The sequence below is a fragment of the Silene latifolia genome, chromosome 1 (assembly GCF_048544455.1).
Source record: "Silene latifolia isolate original U9 population chromosome 1, ASM4854445v1, whole genome shotgun sequence".
Classification (NCBI taxonomy): domain Eukaryota; kingdom Viridiplantae; phylum Streptophyta; class Magnoliopsida; order Caryophyllales; family Caryophyllaceae; genus Silene; species Silene latifolia.
This window is the reverse complement of record NC_133526.1, coordinates 10299296-10319257: the sequence shown is the minus strand read 5'-3', so window position 1 is coordinate 10319257 and position 19962 is coordinate 10299296. Positions and strand designations below refer to the sequence as shown.

Genomic DNA, 19962 nt, shown 5'->3' with positions numbered 1-19962 from the left:
ACTTTAAACAATGCTTAGATGAAAGGAGAAGTCGATACTTAGAACTATAGAGTTAGAAGTATTCAACAACGATTCAAAGAAGCGAAGTTACTGATGCACTCAACAGTTGATTCTGTAGATAAAAACGTGAGTAGAGTGTGCAGCGGAAATAAAACAAAATAGACACGACTAACGATGTTTTTAAAACTGGTTCGGTCACTACTCCGCGACCTACGTCCAACGCTATTTTATTAAACGTCTCAGAAGTAAACTCATACAAACTAAGACCACCCCGAATAATAAAACAACTCCCCAACCTTCTCCGGTTGCTAATGCTTAAAAGCTACTCCGCTTCCAAGACTTTTGCTTTGGGCTACTCCGCCGAAAGACTCCTTGCTTTAAGCTACTCCGCAATAAGACTTTTGCTTTGGGCTACTCCGCCGAAAGACTTCATGCTCAAAAGCTACTCCGCTTTGAAGACTTCATGCTTAAGGATAACTCTATCCTAAGACTTTTTGGTTCTACCCGTTTGTTACAAGACCACTTATCTCAATGTTGTTCACTCAATTGAACGGAGGAGATAAAGTTTAAGTACAAAACACGGGATCCTTGAACACGACTAAAACGACTAGGTGCAACAACAAACTCAAGTAAAAGACTCAAAAGATAAATAAACAAACTTGCAAAAGATTCAAAGATTTTGAAATGATAAACGGTTTTGCAAAGTTAATTTACTCGATTGAAAGCTTAAGTCTTTTTCAGTTTAAAACTCGTTTGTTGCACACTTGTAAAAATGAATTAAGCAAGCTATTTATAATGTTCAAGTAGTATACTTTACATTAAAATATCTTACACTCATAAGCACAAGTGATTAAAATCATATATTATATTAAAGCAACAACCGCAAGCCAACCGAATTCTTCACCAAGCAACCGAGTATTCTTCCTCAAGAAATCGGTGCCTAAGATTACAAGAAATCAGATTGTGCACACACACAAAAATAGGTTGGGTTTTTCAACAAGAAACAAGCATAAATGGTTATGTTTATGGGAACCATAAACATTTGCATAAATGTAAAAGCAAACAACCCATTTATAGTAAGTGTCTTATTGTGCAAGCAAACTCCTTAGCAAGTCATTGAAAGCTCTATATTCTTTAAAAGAGTTCAAAGTATTTCCAGAAAACATTTGTGAAAGTTGAAACCACTTTAACAAAGATTCAAATATTTTCGAAATATTTCTTTCAAAGACGAGCCTTAATTAACTGTTGACTCAACTGTTGTTTTCGCACCTAAACGTAATTTCGTGTTAAAAGATCACCTTACAACACATGACATTAGCACTAATGACAATCTTCATCTTTGATCTTCATGATGACATTCTTGATAACCTTGAATTGACAATTGGAGCTTCATGCTACATGGTTAAACTTAAGAGGCACACAATTAAATAACAATGAGATTAATTTGTCTTAAGGCATCATCAACACTATCTCAATCAAATTGGGTTTCTTCACCTTTGGCGCCACCACCTTGCTTCTGCTAAAAAATAGTTCAAATTTACTCATAATTGAGCACCGTCACGGCACCAAATAATCAAATAACCACCAGCTGCCTACCCGAATCCGAGCACCACCATAGGCTCATAGCTGCCACCACGATGCACGCTGAACTATTTGCAGCCCATAACCCGCGTCTAGCACAAATTCGCATCAACAACAAGCAGTGACCGTAACCACTAATAGAACCACTCCATTGCTAGTGTAACCCGTCCACCAGAGCTGGCCACTTAAGCAGAATCGGGTTCACCAATGTTTGAATCCGTTTTAGCGGCGCGCGAATATATTGAAGTTAGCTCTTACGGAGTATTATTATTAAGTGGTAGTATTTGAATCCGTAATACTCCGTAGCGATGAGCGAATATATTGAAATTGAAGAGTTTCTAAATTCTAATTGTAGAAACAATGTTAAAGTAATTTTTTTTTTTTTTTTTTGACAGTTGTAAAGAAAGATACCCTATATAATCATAGCCTTATAATCAAGGCCATGAGCAAGCAAATTAAAACATCTAGGAATAAAACTAAATGATAAACAATGGAAAAAAGAGCAAAGAGAGCGAATATCATCAAAGGTTCCGGAAGCCAAGTGGTGAGCTTGTTCAATCCCTGCAAGATGACCAATAATCGGAAGACAATCTGAAGAAACTTCCAAATGCCAGTATCCGGAGCTCTTTGCCCACAAAAGAACCTCTTTGACACTCAAAGCCTTAGCCTGAGTAGCAGACTCTGCCACAATAACCTTACTAGCCTCAAAGAATCTACTCCCGGTATCCGTAAACGCGACCCATCCAATACCTGCCTGAAGAACAGATTTCCAGCTCGCATCAACCATAATTCTAATGTGTTCACAAGAGGATGGCGTCCCCACAACATGGATTGGGTTACTATCTCGGATCCACGCAATGCCATTTTCACCCACGTCATTCTCGTTTATACCAGAATCATCCTTTGCCTTAGTCACCCAATCCATAGCTTGGTCAGCCGTCCGCACCTGTAAATTCCATGAGTTAAAGAACATAATGGGGTAGAAAGGCCCCCCCTTAAACAAAATCCTATTTCTGGTACACCACAAGCACCACAATGTAGCAAGGAACCGCACCAAACGAGGACCCGCATCGCTCAATTTATCGATATAGCAAATCCAATTAACGACCCAATTTGCTAGTCGAATAGAAGCGCTTCCCAGCGTACGTATTCCAAGATCAGAACACGTCCAGATTCTACTAGCCACCTCACAATCACGAAACAGGTGTTCCATCGTTTCAACGACATCTCCAGCATGATTACACAGCTTGCAGCCATGACCGAGATCCATATTCCTTTTGGCAAAGTTTACACCGACCGAGAGAGTGTCCGTAAGGATTCGCCACACAAGAATTTTCCAGACTGTCGGACCCGGTAATCGCCACAATCTCGTCTTACAAAAAGTAAGACCCTTCTTATCCAACCGGGTCTTGTCTTTAAGACTTCCTCTTCGCTCCATATAATCTCTATGTAAGATACCATACCCACTTTTGACACTATACTCACTCTTACTTGTGTGTGTCCATACAACTTCATCATTAGTCCTTGAGCTACAAATGGGCATAGCCAAAATTTTATTCACACACTCTTCAGAGAAGAGTTGTCTAATCATCTCTTCATTCCAGCACTGGTCCTCTCCATTACTACCCCGACTTTGGAGATCTTTGATCGCAATATTACGTAAATCAACATAGTCTAAAGAAATCAGCTCAGTCCGGGGTTCCGGATACTCGCCATCAACCCATTTCTTTGTCCAAACGTTCATAGTAGAACCAATACCTGGTTTCCAGGCAATATGTAGATCAACAAAATCCAATCCATACAGAATAGTCCTAGTTCCCCAGGATAAGTTATTACCATTCCCGGCTCCCCTCTTTAGAGTGCCATCAGCCATATTGAGCAATTTCCTTCGGAAAACACGACAAAGCAAAGAATCATTTCCAGTCACAATTCTCCAAGCATGTTTCACGAGCATAGCTTGATTCAGACATTCAATATTACGGATGCCAAGCCCGCCATCCGTCTTTGGGAGACTTAAGAAATTTTTGCTACACCAGTGTAAAGATTTCCCTTCTTTACATCCCGCTCACCAAAATTGTGCCAGGAGAGCATTAATCTTCCTAGACACACTTACCGGAATTTTAAAGACCGATAGGAAGTAATCGGAGAGGTTTGATAGAACAGAAGAAATTAGGGTCAGCCTTCCAGCAGGTGAAAGAAAAATTCCATTCCATGATGAGATACGTTTCATAACAAGATCAATAAGGCCCTTAAACAATTCCCTCTTGGACCCCTGCATATCCGTGGGTAGACCAAGGTACTTACCTAAACCATTGTTACCTTTGATCCGAAGCCTTCTAAGGCTTATTCGGGCATTTGCCAACCCCGTACTTGGGCTAAAGATGTAACACCCCCATACTCCAAGTGCCTTACCAGGACAACCCAGGTATAAGGACGTTACCATCTCGGTTACCCGAGTCAATGATAATCAAATAAACAATGAAGAAACAACATTTAAATAGCAATGCTTTAGTGAAAGGTTACAATCCAAAAACCAAACCAAATACTAATACATGTTCTCAAAAAAGGCTGTCTACTGATCTAACTGAAATGTCTATGAAAACTACTAAGCTACAGCGGAAGACTTCTATCATCAGATCGTGGCAATCCCAGCTATTCCAGTACTCATGTCATACGTGCTCAATATCTGCTCACCATCCCCGAATGGATCACCGCAGGTTTTAAAAACATTAACCGGGGTCAGTACTATATACACAAGTGATATAATCAACAATATAGCAACCAACACAACTCAACCAATCATACACAATCAAGCACTCCACTCCATCTCCGTCTCCGACTGTCCACTGGACCAGCCCTGCCAGTGGGGGACCGCAGCCGTACCCACCAAATCCCCGCTCATCATACCGAGCGATAACCCTGTCCCATTAATGTGCACATCCCCTTCCGTGGCGGGTTCCACGAAGGGCGAAACTAGGGCGTGAAGCCACTCCCGCAAGTGACTCCACTCAGCCGAGAACGCATCTCGAGAACCACAGACAAACAATCACAATCACAATCACAATCGTCTGAATCAACCAATTACACTAATTACAGCACAACACCACACATCATGTAAATAATACTGAGTAGGGAAGCCCTACCTGGAAAGCACAATAGTCAGACGATCTCACAGCTGAAGTCAAAAAGCTTCCTCTACGAATCCTCCTCCTAATTATACAAGCACATAATTACTACTATGCACATGACACAACAAAATCCCCAATTCCCAAAATTAGGGTTTAAGTAACTTTGACGAAATATAATAAAAACGGTATAAAGGTCTTACCCTCGACGCAAGGATTACAACGATGTAAAGAAAGGTGAAATCCGACCTTCCAAGCTCCAGGATTTGTTAACAATGCGATTAAGGTGATGAACGTAGTTTGCTTTTCTCTTCTCACAGTGATTAGGTTTTGGGAAAAGTGATTAGAATGAATGACGAAAAGATTATATACCTTAATCGCATAATTAACAAAACCCGAGAAAATAACCCCGTAAACCTAAATTTTACTCGATCGAGTAGCCTGTACTCGATCGAGTACCCCCTACTCGATCGAGTATCTTAGTTACTCGATCGAGTACCCAACAGGTCAGAAACTAATTATAAGCGCAACTCACCCTTACTCGGCAGAGTAAGGCCTACTCGATAGAGTACCCCAAGACTCATAAATACGGAGTATTACAGTCTTCCCTCCTTAAAAAGAACTTCGTCCCCGAAGTTCAAACCAACACCAAACAAAGACTCACACTACAACACTCCCGACTCAACAATCAAAACCAACTCAACATAAAAACTTGTTACTAAGTCAAACTCAACCCGACTCAACGACAACAACTATACCGACACAACATAAAAAAAAGTATAAAAACTCATAAAAACTCTTTGCGATCATCTCCTACCCCCCTAAAAGAAACAAGGTTACGTCCTCGTAACCAAACATACCTGATAAAAAAAGAAAGGGTAGCGTTCTCTCATGTTATCCTCTGCCTCCCATGTAGCTTCCTCTGTCTCGTGATTAGACCAAAGGATCTTAAGCAAAACTGTCTCACCATTCCTAGTCTTCCTACCCTTCCGGTCAAGGATCTGCTTAGGTGCCTCAAGATATGATAAAGACTCATCTAGCTCTATGCTCTCTGCCTCTAACACATGTGACGGGTCACTCACATACTTCCGCAGCTGCGATACATGAAACACATTATGCATTCTCTCTAATGCAGCAGGTAAAGCCAGACGATAAGCAACCTCCCCAACTCGCTCTAAGATCTCATAAGGACCGATGAACTTCTGACTCAACTTGCCTTTCTTCCCAAATCTCATAACCCCACGCATAGGAGACACTTTCAGAAGAACCTTATCCCCAACCTGTAACTCTATATCCCGACGATGTAGATCTGCATAACTCTTTTGCCTATCCGAGTTTGCTCTCATCCGTTCCCGATCATCTTAATCTGTTCAACCATCTCATGTACCATATCGGTCCTAGAACCTTTGCCTCAAGACAAGATCGTCCCAACAAATCGGACTCCTGCACCTCCTCCCGTACAAAGCCTCAAACGGTGCCATGCCAATACTAGTGTGATAGCTGTTGTTGTAAGAAAACTCTATCAAATCCAATCTCTGTTCCCAGCTACCACCAAAGCCCATCACACAAGCTCGTAACATATCCTCAAGAGTTTTGATTGTTCTCTCGGTCGGCCCGACTGCTGTCGCAGGATGTTTGTACTCATCTTCAAAGTTGTTCCCAAAGATTCCTGCAACTCCTTCCAAAACCGTGATATAAACCTCGCATCTCTGTCAGACACTATGTCCTTAGGGACTCCATAAAACTTTAGCACATTCTTTCGATAAGCCATAGCCAATTGTGCTTTAGTCCATGTATATTTCATTGGAACAAAGTGAGCTGACTTGGTCAGTCGATCCACTATCACCCATATCATGTTATTACCCTGTTGACTCTTTGGTAAACCCACGATAAAATCCATAGAAATGGAATCCCACTTCCACTCAGGTACCTCTAAAGACTGAATCTTACCTTGTGGTCGTCGTTGTTCCCCTTTAACTCTCTGGCATGTCAAACAACGGGCCACAAACTCAGCTGTTTCTTTCTTCATCCTAGGCCACTAAAACGTGTTCTTCAAATCCTTGTATAGTTTGTCACCACCTGGATGTACTGAATACGGTGTACAATGTGCCTCTGTCATGATTGTCTTTTTCAGCTCCACATCATTAGGGACACACCACCTACCATCGAACCTCAAACTACCATCTGTATGAATAGAAAATCGGGACACTGTCCCTTTCTCTACTCCAGCTCTCCACTCAACTATCTTAGGATCTAAAGCCTGTTTACCTCGAATATCATCATAAAGATCAGGCTGCACTGTCAAATCTGCCACGGCATCTCCTCTCTGAATCATATGTATCCCGAACTTCCCCACCTCATCTCTCAACCGCATCAAAGATAGAGTTGTACACAAAGAATGTACACTCTTCCTACTCAAAGCATCTGCAACAACATTGGCTTTCCCTTCATGGTAGATAATATCCATGTCATAATCGCCAATCAACTCCATCCACCTCCTATGTCTCATATTCAACTCCTTTTGAGTGAAGATGTACTTGAGACTCTTGTGATCTGAAAATACCTTAAAGGTCGCCCCATAAAGGTAATGTCTCCAAATCTTGAGACCAAACACCACTGCACCCAACTCTAGATCATGTGTAGGGTAGTTCTCCTCATACGGCTTCAATTGTCTAGAAGCATAGGCAATCACTTTACCGTTCTGCATCAACACACATCCCAACCCATTCTTTGAGGCATCTGTATAAACCTCAAAGTTCTCAATCCCTTCAGGCAATGCTAAGATAGGAGCTGTGGTCAAACGCTCCTTTAATGTTTGGAACGCCTTCTCACAACTCTCATCCCAACGAAACCTGTTCTCTTTCCTCATCAAAGCTGTCATAGGTCTAGCTATCTTGGAGAAATCTTTCACGAACCGTCTGTAGTATCCAGCTAAACCCAAGAAACTCCTAATCGCAGCAACATTCTTTGGTGCTTCCCACTTTGTCACTGCCTCAATCTTTGCCGGATCCACAGCTACTCCCTCCTTAGAGATCACATGCCCCAGAAAAGCAACTTTGTCTAACCAGAACTCACACTTGGACAGCTTAGTATACAACTCATGCTCCCTCAAAGTCTGCAACACGATCCTAAGATGCTCCTCATGCTCCTCCTTAGTCTTAGAGTAGACTAAGATGTCATCTATAAACACCACCACGAACTTGTCCAGAAACTATCTCAAGATTTTGTTCATCAAATTCATAAACACTGCCGGTGCATTAGATAACCCAAACGGCATCACTACATACTCATAATGACCATACCTCGACGTGAAAGCTGTCTTTGGTATGTCCACCTCTCTAATCTTCACCTGATGGTACCCCGATCTCAAATCAATCTTATAAAAGACTGATGCACCGATCAACTGATCAAACATGTCATCTATCCTTGGCAAAGGATACTTGTTCTTCACCGTCACTCGGTTCATCTCTCTGTAATCTATGCATAACCTCAAACTCCCATCTTTCTTCTTCACAAAAAGAACTGGTGCTCCCCACGGCGATACACTAAGTCTAATGTATCCCTTCTCTATCAGATCATCTAACTGTTTTCTGAGCTCCTCCATCTCTTTAGGACCCATCCGGTACGGTGCTTTAGAGATTGGCCCCGTCCCCGGTTTCAACTCAACTGTGAAATCTATCTCCCTCTTCGGTGGCAACCCCGGAATCTCATCAGGAAAAACATCGGCAAACTCCCCCACCACTGGTATCTCACCAACTGTCGGACTCTCTATCCGGTCATCTCTCACATGGCACAAGATCAAAGGACATCCCTTCCTCATATAAGACTTCAAAGTGACAGCTGCAATCAACTTAACCTTGGGTTTGACTAAAAACCCACGATAAGACACACTAACACCCTTATGCCCTCTCAAAGACACTTTCTTTTGATGACAATCTATCTTAGCCTTATACTTTCCCAGCCAATCCATCCCGACTATCATCTCAAAACCGTTAAAAGGAAACTCGAGCAAGTCTACAGGTAAATCAACTTGCCCAACTATCATAGACACATCCCTAAACAACCTCCCACAAGATACAGACTCTCCCGAAGGTATAAAAACTTTCTCACTCACAGACTCATACACTCTCAAACCCAACCTTTTAACATGACTCGACGATACAAACGACTGGGAAGCCCCCGAATCAAACAAAACAAAGGTATGAATACCGTTAACAAGAAAGGTACTAGTGATAACATGCGCATCCTCCTCAGCTGCTTTCTTGTCCATCATGAACAGCTTTCCATCGGTCTTCCGTCCACCTCCCGGACAAGATCTTGGCCTGATGTGGTCGGCTTAGCACCGGACCCCTGGTTGTTGTTGTTGTTCGTAGCTGGTTTCTGATAAGAATTACCGCCATTCCGGTTACCTCCACCCTGATAGCTCTGACTTCTCCGGTTAGACCATGACCCACTTGGTCTGTTGCTCGCATAACTCTGTGCAGGTCCCTGAGAATAGCTCCCCCGAGCTGACCCCTGAAAAGCTCCAGGCATACTCGTGCACTCATGTCTCTTGCGGCCTACGCCGCCACAGCCATAGCAAGTCATCCCCCAACTACCACTACTACTCATACGACCACGCCCATAGGAAGCCCCAACACTGAATCCTGACCCAGAAGAAAACCCCTTAGCTTGATTGTGGTTGCCTTTCTTATGACTAGATTGACCACCACCCTCACTCTCAGCCTTTCTTTTCTCAACACCTGACCTCTCCTGAGCCATCTCCACTAACCTCTCAGTCCTCCCATCTCTCTCATAAGCTTCCTTAACATCAGTAAGGACTCCTACCGGTAGCTTATCCATGATCTTAGTGGTCAACCCCCTCTCAAACCTCAGCGCCAGGTTCTCATAACTCAAACCCATGTCCTCTGCATACCTAGACTTCTCATTAAACTGTTTGTAGTACTCAGCCACAGACATGTCAGATGTCATCTTAAACCCGTCAAACTCCTCTCTCAGCTTACTCCTCACATGTTCCGGTACAAACTCTTTCCTCATAGCCCTACGAAACTCATCCCAAGGTATAGCAGGTAAGCCCTGGTTAGCATACAACTCTCTAGCACTCACCTTCACCTTATCCCACCACTCACCAGCTGCTTCCCTCAGGTAGAACGCAGCTTGCTCTACTCTCATCTCGTCAGGACAGTGAACCAGGTCTAGTATATTCTCCATCTCACGATGCCAGTTGTCAAGAAGGTTTGGTTCCCCGGTCCCCTTGTACTCCTTTGGGTTGAACCTAGCTATGTAAAGGCTGATCTTAGAGTGATCAACCTCCTTATCCTTATTCACTTTCTTTAGGGCCTCAGTAAGAGCATCTTGGTGCTCCAACATCTTAACAATATCATCCATATTCATGGTCTCAGCTCTCGCATAGTAAGCGTTTCTCTTAGGCGGCATCTTGAAGCTATATATAAGAAAGGGTAGACATAAACACATGTACTAAACCTCAAAACACGAAAACAGGCTGCCCAGGTGACACTCGATCGAGTGCCCTAACCTACTCGATCGAGTAAGAGGCTACTCGATCGAGTGCCCCACATACTCGATCGAGTGCCTCGACTCCAGAACACAAACAGACCTTCTGACCTCTAACATACTCGACCGAGCCCCCTACTCGATCGAGTACCCCTTGTTACTCGATCGAGTACCCTAAAACTCGATTCTGGTCGTAAAAACGTCAAATACCCACCCGATCAAGTCAGTCCCACTCGATCGAGTCATACTAACTCGAATATGCTACCCGCATGCTATAACATATTCTAATATGTAAAACAACTTATAAACACGATATCATTTCATAATTAAGCATACTATGCCACTCAACTGTTCATGCGATTAACAAACAATTATCTCATGTTATTAATGCCACATAGTAATCACTCAACATACTTCTCATTCCAACACGGTTCTATATTTATATATCTCATCAATCTTTTATTCATATTCTCAACTTCTACTTCAAACATCCCACATTTTCGGCACACTTCATCACATTCACACACAAGCTAACAAACAACACATACGACTTAACAGATATTTCCCCCCATGTGACCGGTTCAAAATTGTAGGGCGAGTTCGCGACTTTAGGACGTCTCCCAAGCCTTTGCATTAGCTCCTACAACCTTTACCCCGGGTTCATTTTAGTTGACTCCCTATATTCATTGGGTTCATTGGTTACAGGTTTCAGGATCGTCGCTCTGATACCATTTTGTAACACCCCCATACTCCAAGTGCCTTACCAAGACCACCCAGGTATAAGGACGTTACCATCTCGGTTACCCGAGGCAATGATAATCAAATAAACAATGAAGAAACAACATTTAAATAGCAATGCTTTAGTGAAAGGTTACAATCCAAAAACCAAACCAAATACTAATACATGTTCTCAAAAAAGGTTGTCTACTGATCTAACTGAAATGTCTATGAAAACTACTAAGCTACAACGGAAGACTTCTATCATCTGATCGTGGCAATCCCAGCTATCCCAGTACTCATGTCATACCTGCTCAATATCTGCTCACCATCCCCGAATGGATCACCGCGGGTTTTAAAAACATTAACCGGGGTCAGTACTATATACACAAGTGATATAATCAACAATATAGCAACCAACACAACTCAACCAATCATACACAATCAAGCACTCCACTTCATCTCCGTCTCCGACTGTCCACTGGACCAGCCCTGCCAGTGGGGGACCGCAGCCGTACCCACCAAATCCCCGCTCATCATACCGAGCGATAACCCTGTCCCATTAATGTGCACATCCCCTTCCGTGGCGGGTTCCACGAAGGGCGAAACTAGGACGTGAAGCCACTCCCGCAAGTGACTCCACTCAGCCGAGAACGCATCTCGAGAACCACGGACAAACAATCACAATCACAATCGTCTGAATCAACCAATTACACTAATTACAGCATAACACCACACATCATGTAAATAATACTGAGTAGGGAAACCCTACCTGGAAAGCACAATAGTCAGACGATCTCACAGCTGAAGTCAAAAAGCTTCCTCTACGAATCCTCCTCCTAATTATACAAGCACATAATTACTACTATGCACATGACACAACAAAATCCCCAATTCCTAAAATTAGGGTTTAACTAACTTTGACGAAATATAATAAAAACGGTATAAAGGTCTTACCCTCGACGCAAGGATTACAACGATGTAAAGAAAGGTGAAATCCGACCTTCCAAGCTCCAGGATTTGTTAACAATGCGATTAAGGTGATGAACGTAGTTTGTTTTTCTCTTCTCACAGTGATTAGGTTTTGGGAAAAGTGATTTGAATGAATGACGAAAAGATTATATACCTTAATCGCATAATTAACAAAACCCGAGAAAACAACCCCCGTAAACCGGCTACTCGATCGAGTAGCCCAGGTACTCGATCGAGTACCCCCCTACTCGATCGAGTATCTTAGTTACTCGATCGAGTACCCAACTGGTCAGAAACTAATTATAAGCGCAACTCACCCTTACTCGACAGAGTAAGGCCTACTCGATAGAGTACCCCAAGACTCATAAATACGAAGTATTACAAAAGAGAACACCCGACTTTTCCTCATTAATAACTTGTCCCGATGCGCTACAAAAACGATCAAGAATAGTCCGCAAGTTACTTGCCGAACCATCCGTGTCCTGAAGGAAAAAGATCGCATCATCCGCGAAAAATAAATGCGAGAGCGCATCACTTCCGTGACCAAGGCTAATACCTTTCACGATGCCCATATTCTTACTTCGCACCATAGTGCATGACAAAGCCTCCATGCATAAGATAAATAAGAAGGGCGAAAGTGGGTCACCCTGCCTGAGTCCACAGCAAGGACGGAAGATCTCCAAAGGTGCTCCATTGAAGAGGACCTGATACGACACACTAGTTACACAATTCATTATCAAGGTAACTAACTTATCCGGGAATCCCACCTTAATCAATACAGCCATGAGGAACCCCCACTTCACCCTATCATACGCCTTGCTCATGTCGGCCTTAAAGGCAAATCTACCATTCTTTCCTTTTTTATGCGAATTAATCCTATGAATAGCTTCATTAGCCAGTAAGATATTATCAGAGATTAGCCGCCCTGGGATAAAAGCATTCTGAAAGTCCCCCACTAAATATCTCATCACTTTTGTCAGGCGATTTGAGATACATTTTGACACAATACGCATAAAAACGTTGCATAAACTAATAGGACGATAGTCACTTACCCTTTCCGGATTGTCTGACTTTGGAACCAGGGTAATAAAAGTCCTATTGAGTTCCGTTAAAACCACCCCTGAATTAAGAACAAATAGGACAACTTTAGTAACATCCTGCTTGATAAAGTACCAACATTTCTGATAAAACACAGCCGGAACACCATCAGGTCCCGGAGATTTAAGAGCGCTCCCATTTGAAAAACCGCCTTCCGTACCTCCTTCGCAGTGAAGGGCCGATTTAACCCATCCTCATCATCATACGTGACTTTCCTTGTCATATCCTGAAGGCAGTCCTGGATCCCCCTCAGGTCCTCCTCAATAGTGGCATTCGATCTAGCGGAAAAAAGTTCAATAAAAGTATCTTGGAACATCTGACTCACTCGGTCCGGCTCATGAATCCATGTACCATCCTCAGCTTTAATACCGAGAATCAGATTCCTGCCTGCACGACCTTTGACCCAATTGAAAAAATATTTAGTGCAAGTGTCTCCGTCAACCATCCATTTTAATTTTGCTCGTTGTCTCCAAAAAACCGCAGCTGCTTTAGAGAATTCTTTCACCTTCTCATTTGTTTTTTCGTAATGTGTTTCATTGCCTTCCTCAATCGCCAACTCCATACCCTTCTCTAACTCAAAATCAAAAGTATCCCATTGTTGTTTCCATTCCTGTCTTCTATCTAGTGCCCAACATTTCACATGCGTTCGTACCCGAGCCAATTTCCTTGTGAGCTGAAATGCCGGAGAGCCCACAATTCGACACATCCAAATCTTCTTAATACCATTAATGCACTCCTCATGTTCCAATGCCCAAGCATCGATTTTATAAGGTTTCTTACAAGTATTACGCGTGAGGTTTAGGTCCAATTCAATAGGGCCGGGGCATGGTCCGAAATTTGAATTGGCGGTAATGCCGAATACCAGAATTTGGAAACAAGAATAACCATTGTTTCGAACCGAGAGCACGATCAATTCTCTCATACACCCGTTTATCACCACGACGATTATTACACCATGTGAATCTCGGGCCCTTATACGGGATATCAACCAGTTCATTACGCACTCTCCACAAGTTGAAATCGTGTGCACCCTCAATAGGCCTTGTGTTTTTACTCAACTTATCGCTTCCAAATTCTACTTGGTTAAAATCACCCATAATTATGTAAGGATGCGCTAAAGAGTTGACGTAATTCTCCAACTCTTCCAAAACCGAATTCCTCCTTTGAGTACAAGGGTCACCATAAAACAAAACGAGATACCACAACCGATCCAAGTACTTTTCCACTAGTAGAATAATGAAATTTTTACAAGAGAAAACATGGCTTATCTTAGCCTCCTTTCGCCACCCTACCCACAAACCACCCGAAGTTCCCACGGCATCCACGCCTACATAGTTACCAAAACCAAAAGATCGGAACAACGGAAATACACTACTACTACTACACTTAGTCTCGATAAGAAAACAAAAGTCATATATCTTATTATTAAACAACGCTCTTAGTTTGGGAATTGTAGGGGCGAGCGTGTTCTTAAGACCCCTACAATTCCAAGTAAGGCCAATCATGGTTCACTAGGAGGTTGGTATGGCCCAACCTCCGCAAAGCCTTCCTCCTTGTCACCAGCCGAGGAATCAGTAGACTCCTCAATCTCCATATCATCCACATGCATAAAAAACCCAGCAGAAGAGCTCTCCCCATGTCCATCTTTACCACCTTGTCCCACGCACCTCCTTTTAGCCAATTGTTGTAAATAAGTCTTTGCTTTTGAAATAGAAACCATAGCAGCCACATGCACAATTCCTTCCTCCACTTCAGAACAGCATTTTCTTTTACGTGCAGCAGCAACAGCATCCCCAAACTCCACAGTAGAGTTTGGACCATGATAACAATCCGCAAGACCCATCAAGCTATCAGAATGACTTGCAATCTTTCCATTCCCATCCATGTTTGCAATCAATTTAGATAAACACGATAAAAACAGTAATTATCTGTGAGAGAGGATGAGATGGTTACAGCGGTAAGACGGTCTATTTATATAAAAACAAAGCGTCTTGTTTGTGACGGCAACTATCCGTCACAAGCTTGTGACGGATAGTGACTCTCTCACAATATGCAAGTGGGAGGGCAAGTGGGGGCTCCATATTCGTCCCACTTGCCCTCCCACTTGCAATTGTGTGAGAGGGTCACTATCCGTCACAAGCTTGTCACAGATAGTGTCCATCACGAATGAGAAATTGTCATATAAAAATAACTCTTTTAAAAACTAACGTTCTTGTAATGTGACACCGTCTTATTTTAAATTTGTGCTATAAAAAAAGGTCAAAATAGGACTAATAAATACTCCTCTAAAAAATTCATATTTCAGCAACAATGCAATACATTATGAAGTCCTAGTGCTATAACGAGCCGAGCCTTGTCCAAAATCATGATCATCATGCGGATCGTCATCACCATCCGATGACAAACGTACAAGCCAACATGCACCATATAAATGACCATTTATACATACAAAATAATCTAGACCATCTTTATGACTCCCTAATCTTACAACCGCACTTTTAGGCACCATTTTAGCACTAGCCATACTCCACACGCGAGCTCCACAATACGGACACCGTACGCGCTCTTCTAGCTTTACTTGTCTATTAATCAAACACGCTCTTGTTTTCGACCTAAAAAATCCCCTAAATACCCCTCTAAACAAACCCAAATCGTCCTCTCCTCCTTTTATCGCATGCTCACATGGATCGTTGACGTATAACAAATCCTCGCGACATGATTTTATTAAAAAGCTTTGACCTGACGTCTTAGAAAATCTAACCGCCTTCACAATGTGACCTGGTTTTGGATCTTGGATTTGAATGTTCGGGGTTGGTTGACATCCGCAACAGTAAAACAAGAGTTTCCCCAGCGAGTGCCAACCACCCCCGAATTGTGAATTATGGGACCCGTGCATCAATGCTCCTATAATCGTAGGCGCTCTATTAATGCACAACTCCCTCCAAAGTACCCGTTGGGATACCGCCCTGAGTTTTCGACAAACTTGCCCTATGGTACATAACGTCGGTAGATCCCACTTTATAAACTCGAAAACTAATAGCAAAATCTTCTCATTCACAATGCCGGACTCGGGTTCAGGCATAAAACCCGAGTCCGACTTTTCACAAAGCAAGCTCGACTTGCTTCGTTTAGTGGTATTATTATCGTTCATTTGGTACGGTGGCATTATTTTTGTTACCGATGTTTTGTTTGTAAATGCGACATTTATAGTCTAACCGATCGAACATTATATATTTGTTGGGTAAGAATCTGTTAGACGGAACACGTGGCAGGTGTTGACTGGATTATAAGTAGTCTTAGGTTAGGAAGATATTTAAAGGTAGTACGTGTCAAATTATTATTTGACGGGAAGACGCATGGTATATTTTAATCACAAAACGACGGATAATGGTGTGGGACACGTGGCTAATTGTGTCCTAAGATTCTGAATTTTGGTAACCTTTTTAGAGTATGTGGCAAAAATGTTTGGGTGTGTTACGTGGAGAAGTGTGAGGCATTTGCGATCTAAGTTAACCAAGATTCTGATTTCTATATTCTAGTAAACTAATATAACAGTTGACACGTGGGTAAATGAAAAGGATGCACGACTATATTGGATTATGATAGATGTCAATTTTTATTGGTGTACATTCTTCTAGAGTTTTACTTGCTAAGGATTACTTTTGTACCCACTCAAACTTGTAACAATATCCATTGGTATGGTATATATAGGAGGTGGTAAGTCGGATTCGATCTGAGTGACACGATTTGAAACCGAGCAAATTTGATTTGGATTTGAAAATGTTTCAAAGCGAAACAAAATCTGACCAAACACGAATTGAGTTGTACCCTAAACTGACTTGTTACATGCTACTCAACTCGACCTGAAAGCTTACCCGACCCGAAAGATAACCCAAAATTGACAGAAAGTTAAACCGAAAATAATTGACCTGATCGGAAAGATAATCCGACATTAATTAGTTCAAAATATATCTCTGACATAAACGAAAAGTCAAGTCAATAAAGATTAAAATAATTCGACATTGTGAAAGACATTTATAAAGTATATATTTTAAATTAACTAACCTTATCACTTCACTAAATAATGACCATACCTCAACTCAAAATGGTAAAATTAGAAAAATAATCGGAAAAACTCGACCGAGAAATAAATTGGTGAGCTAACTAAGCAAAACCCAACCCAAACCCGACTAATCCTCAAAATTACCCGACCCGACAATAATCCAACCCATATATGAGCTGATAATGACCCCCGACTTGACTCGACCAAAGCCTGACCCATCCCGACAAATCTATCTAAATGACCCGTCTTAATAATAACCCGAATCCGACCCACTGAAACGCGTACTAAGAATTAACCTGACTAACTCAACTCATAAGCAACCCGAACCTGACCCGGGCGTAGTCATGATCCGATATAGCCCGAACCCTGACATGACATGATGACCTGACCCTACGGAACTCGAACTCGAACCCGAACTTGACTCAAACGACACGATTGATTGTGTAATACTACGGTTTTATGTGTCTCTGGGTACTCTATCGAGTGGGTCTTACTCTGTCGAGTAAGGGTGTTTTGGTTTTTAGAAAAGTATTTTGCCTGTAGGATACTCGATCGAGCATCCTGGGTACTCGATCGAGTAAGTGGCACTCGATCGAGTACGTCAGCTACTCGATCGAGTAGCTCGGTTTACGGGTAATGTTTTGTCGGGTTTTGTTAATAATGCGAATTAGTATATAAATCTTTCTGTCACTTTCATAATACACTTTTATCAAACCTAATTACTTCAAAAGAGATTTCAACCTACGTACTTCGCATCTTTCGCATTATTGACAAATCCCGGAGCTTGAGAGGTCGGAATTCATCATCCTTTACTTTCTTGTGATCCTTGCGTCGAGGGTAAGATCTACGTATCGATTTTATAGTGTTTTATTAAGGTTGTTTAAACCCTAATTTGGGGGCTTGGGGTTTTTGTTTTCTTTTGTGATTGTTAGTAATTGTATGATCATATGTTAGGAGGAGGATTCGTGAAGAGGAGTTTTGATAACAGCTGTTGAGACCGTCTGATTGTTGAGTTTTATCGTACGAGTATTGTGACAGTTGTTGGGTTTGATTGCTGATTAGTAGTTGTGATTGATTGTATCTGTCTGTGTTCTTCGGGGTGCGTCCCTGGCTGAGTGGAGTCACTTGCGGGAGTGGCTTCACGCCCAAGATTCGCCTTCTGTGGAACCCGCCACAGAAGGGATGTGCACATTAATGGATTTAAGCTTATCGCTCGATGGAGATGAGCGGAGCTTAGGTGGGAACGGCTGCGGTCCCCCACTGGCGGCGAGGAGTAACCTGTTGCGATGGGTACTCTGGCAGGGCTACACACTTTAGTGTGTAGTCAGTATTGTGGAGTTGGTGATGGAGTTCGGAGTATATCGGGTGACGATTGAGCTGTGTTGTGTGTTATTTTGTTGATTTATGTAAATTGTGTGATTAGTACTGACCCCGTTTTATTGTTTTAAAAACTGTGGTGATCCATTCGAGGATGGTGAGCAGTTGTTGAGCAGGTATGAGTCGAGACATATGGGCTATAGCTGGGATGTGTCACCTTCAGATGTTAGAGTCTTCCACTGTAGTTTTGAGTAGTTGTTTTGAGAACATGTAATCCGCATTTTGGCAGTTTTGGTTTTTAGATTGTATTCACTTAAATTTTATAATATTTAAATGTTGTTTCTTTATTGTCTTTTGATTGTCATTGCCTCGGGAAACCGAGATGGTGACAGCTTTATACCTGAGTGGTCCTGGTAAGGCACTTGGAGTATGGGGGTGTCACAGATTGCACCACTAGCTATATATGGAGCCAAGTAAAATCGAGTATCTGACCTCATTTTTATAACCAGGTCGAGTATTCATTTTTCAAAAACATATTTTTTTTCAAAAAAAATGTATCTAGTTTTAGACTGTTATTTGGGTTTTAATCGATTTCAAAATCATATTCGAAAATCAGTTACTCAAATCACATGGAGTTAAGTAAAATTACATACTTTTAACTAAAAATTTCCAACTTTTATTCATTGAGTTTTAAAGTAAATTATCTTCTTTTTTCTCAATTCTATTAGGCTTTGTTCTTTCTGACTTTATTTTAGCTCACTTCAATTAAGCTCGTCTTAGTCAGTTAGCCCCATTCAGTTCAATTCAGCTTATTTCTTCACAAATTAACTGTTAGGCACTGTTTTTTTCGGTTGTAAATTGGAAGGAGTCGAACTGCACTGAATTGAATTAAATAGAGTTGCTAAACTAAACGGAAGCAGAAGTTATTTTGTGAATAGATGAGCTAAACTGAACTGAATAGGACTCAGCTGAATTAAAATGATCTGAAATTATGCTAGAAAAAACAGAACTTTACTTTAACTCCATTCAGTTTAGCTCCTATCAACTGAAAAGAACAGGACCTTAGTGACACCACTAACGTAATTACGTAAACATTGACAACTATTGTTGAATGATTTGTTGCCAATTACTCCCTCCAATTTCCTATTATCTTCCCTCTTTCCTTTTTCACACAAGTTTGATTATCTTCCCTCTTTCCTTTTTTTTGGTAAATTTCATTCATTTTTTTTTATTATTTTCTCTCTTCTAAAAATCAACAACTCCCACTACTTTATTCATTATTTTATTCATTATTCATTCTTTATTATTTTCTCTCTCACATAAACTTTACAATTTACAATATTTACCAATACTTTATTCCTCTTTCTTCCCCTTTCTTATTTTTTTTGCGCAAAAGAAAGGGGAAGATATTAGGAAATTGGAGGGAGTATCTTTTAAATGTGTAGAGTAACGGCGGAACATGGTTGAATGTTAGATTTTAATCCTTTTCATCTAATTCTAATCTATTTGAAATTGATAAAAAAAAAACCAATAAAAGGCTAACACTCCCCAAACACCCATAATTTCGTGTCGGGC

The 19962-nt window shown here is 41.6% G+C and overlaps 2 protein-coding genes across 2 annotated transcripts; both read right to left on the bottom strand.

The window, feature by feature from the left end:
- Positions 1–1993: 1993 nt before the first annotated feature.
- On the bottom strand, positions 1994–14004 carry LOC141635852 (uncharacterized). Its single transcript, XM_074446726.1, has 6 exons — positions 13168–14004; positions 12962–13066; positions 12614–12850; positions 3695–3853; positions 2636–3583; positions 1994–2527 (listed from the first exon to the last, which is right to left on the bottom strand). Exons 1-6 carry the CDS (start codon positions 14002–14004, stop codon positions 1994–1996), a joined length of 2820 nt encoding a protein of 939 aa, XP_074302827.1.
- Positions 14005–15293: 1289 nt separating this feature from the next.
- Positions 15294–16426, bottom strand: LOC141649831 (EID1-like F-box protein 3). The gene has a single exon (XM_074458527.1). The coding sequence runs from the start codon at positions 16171–16173 to the stop codon at positions 15328–15330; it is 846 nt and encodes a 281-aa protein (XP_074314628.1). The 5' UTR covers positions 16174–16426; the 3' UTR covers positions 15294–15327.
- Between the last annotated feature and the right edge of the window lie 3536 nt (positions 16427–19962).

Excerpts from the sequence above, each read along its gene's own strand:
- LOC141635852 (XM_074446726.1), bottom strand. The coding sequence starts at position 14,004 with ATGAACTGGTTGATATCCCGTATAAGGGCCCGAGATTCACATGGTGTA. Across the intron at positions 3,854-12,613 it reads TAACTAGTGTGTCGTATCAG|GGGTCCAAGAGGGAATTGTT; the intron begins GTCCTCTTCAAT and ends ACGGATATGCAG. Across the intron at positions 2,528-2,635 it reads GCGATGCGGGTCCTCGTTTG|GTGCGGACGGCTGACCAAGC; the intron begins GTGCGGTTCCTT and ends TGGAATTTACAG.
- LOC141649831 (XM_074458527.1), bottom strand. The coding sequence starts at position 16,173 with ATGCCACCGTACCAAATGAACGATAATAATACCACTAAACGAAGCAAG.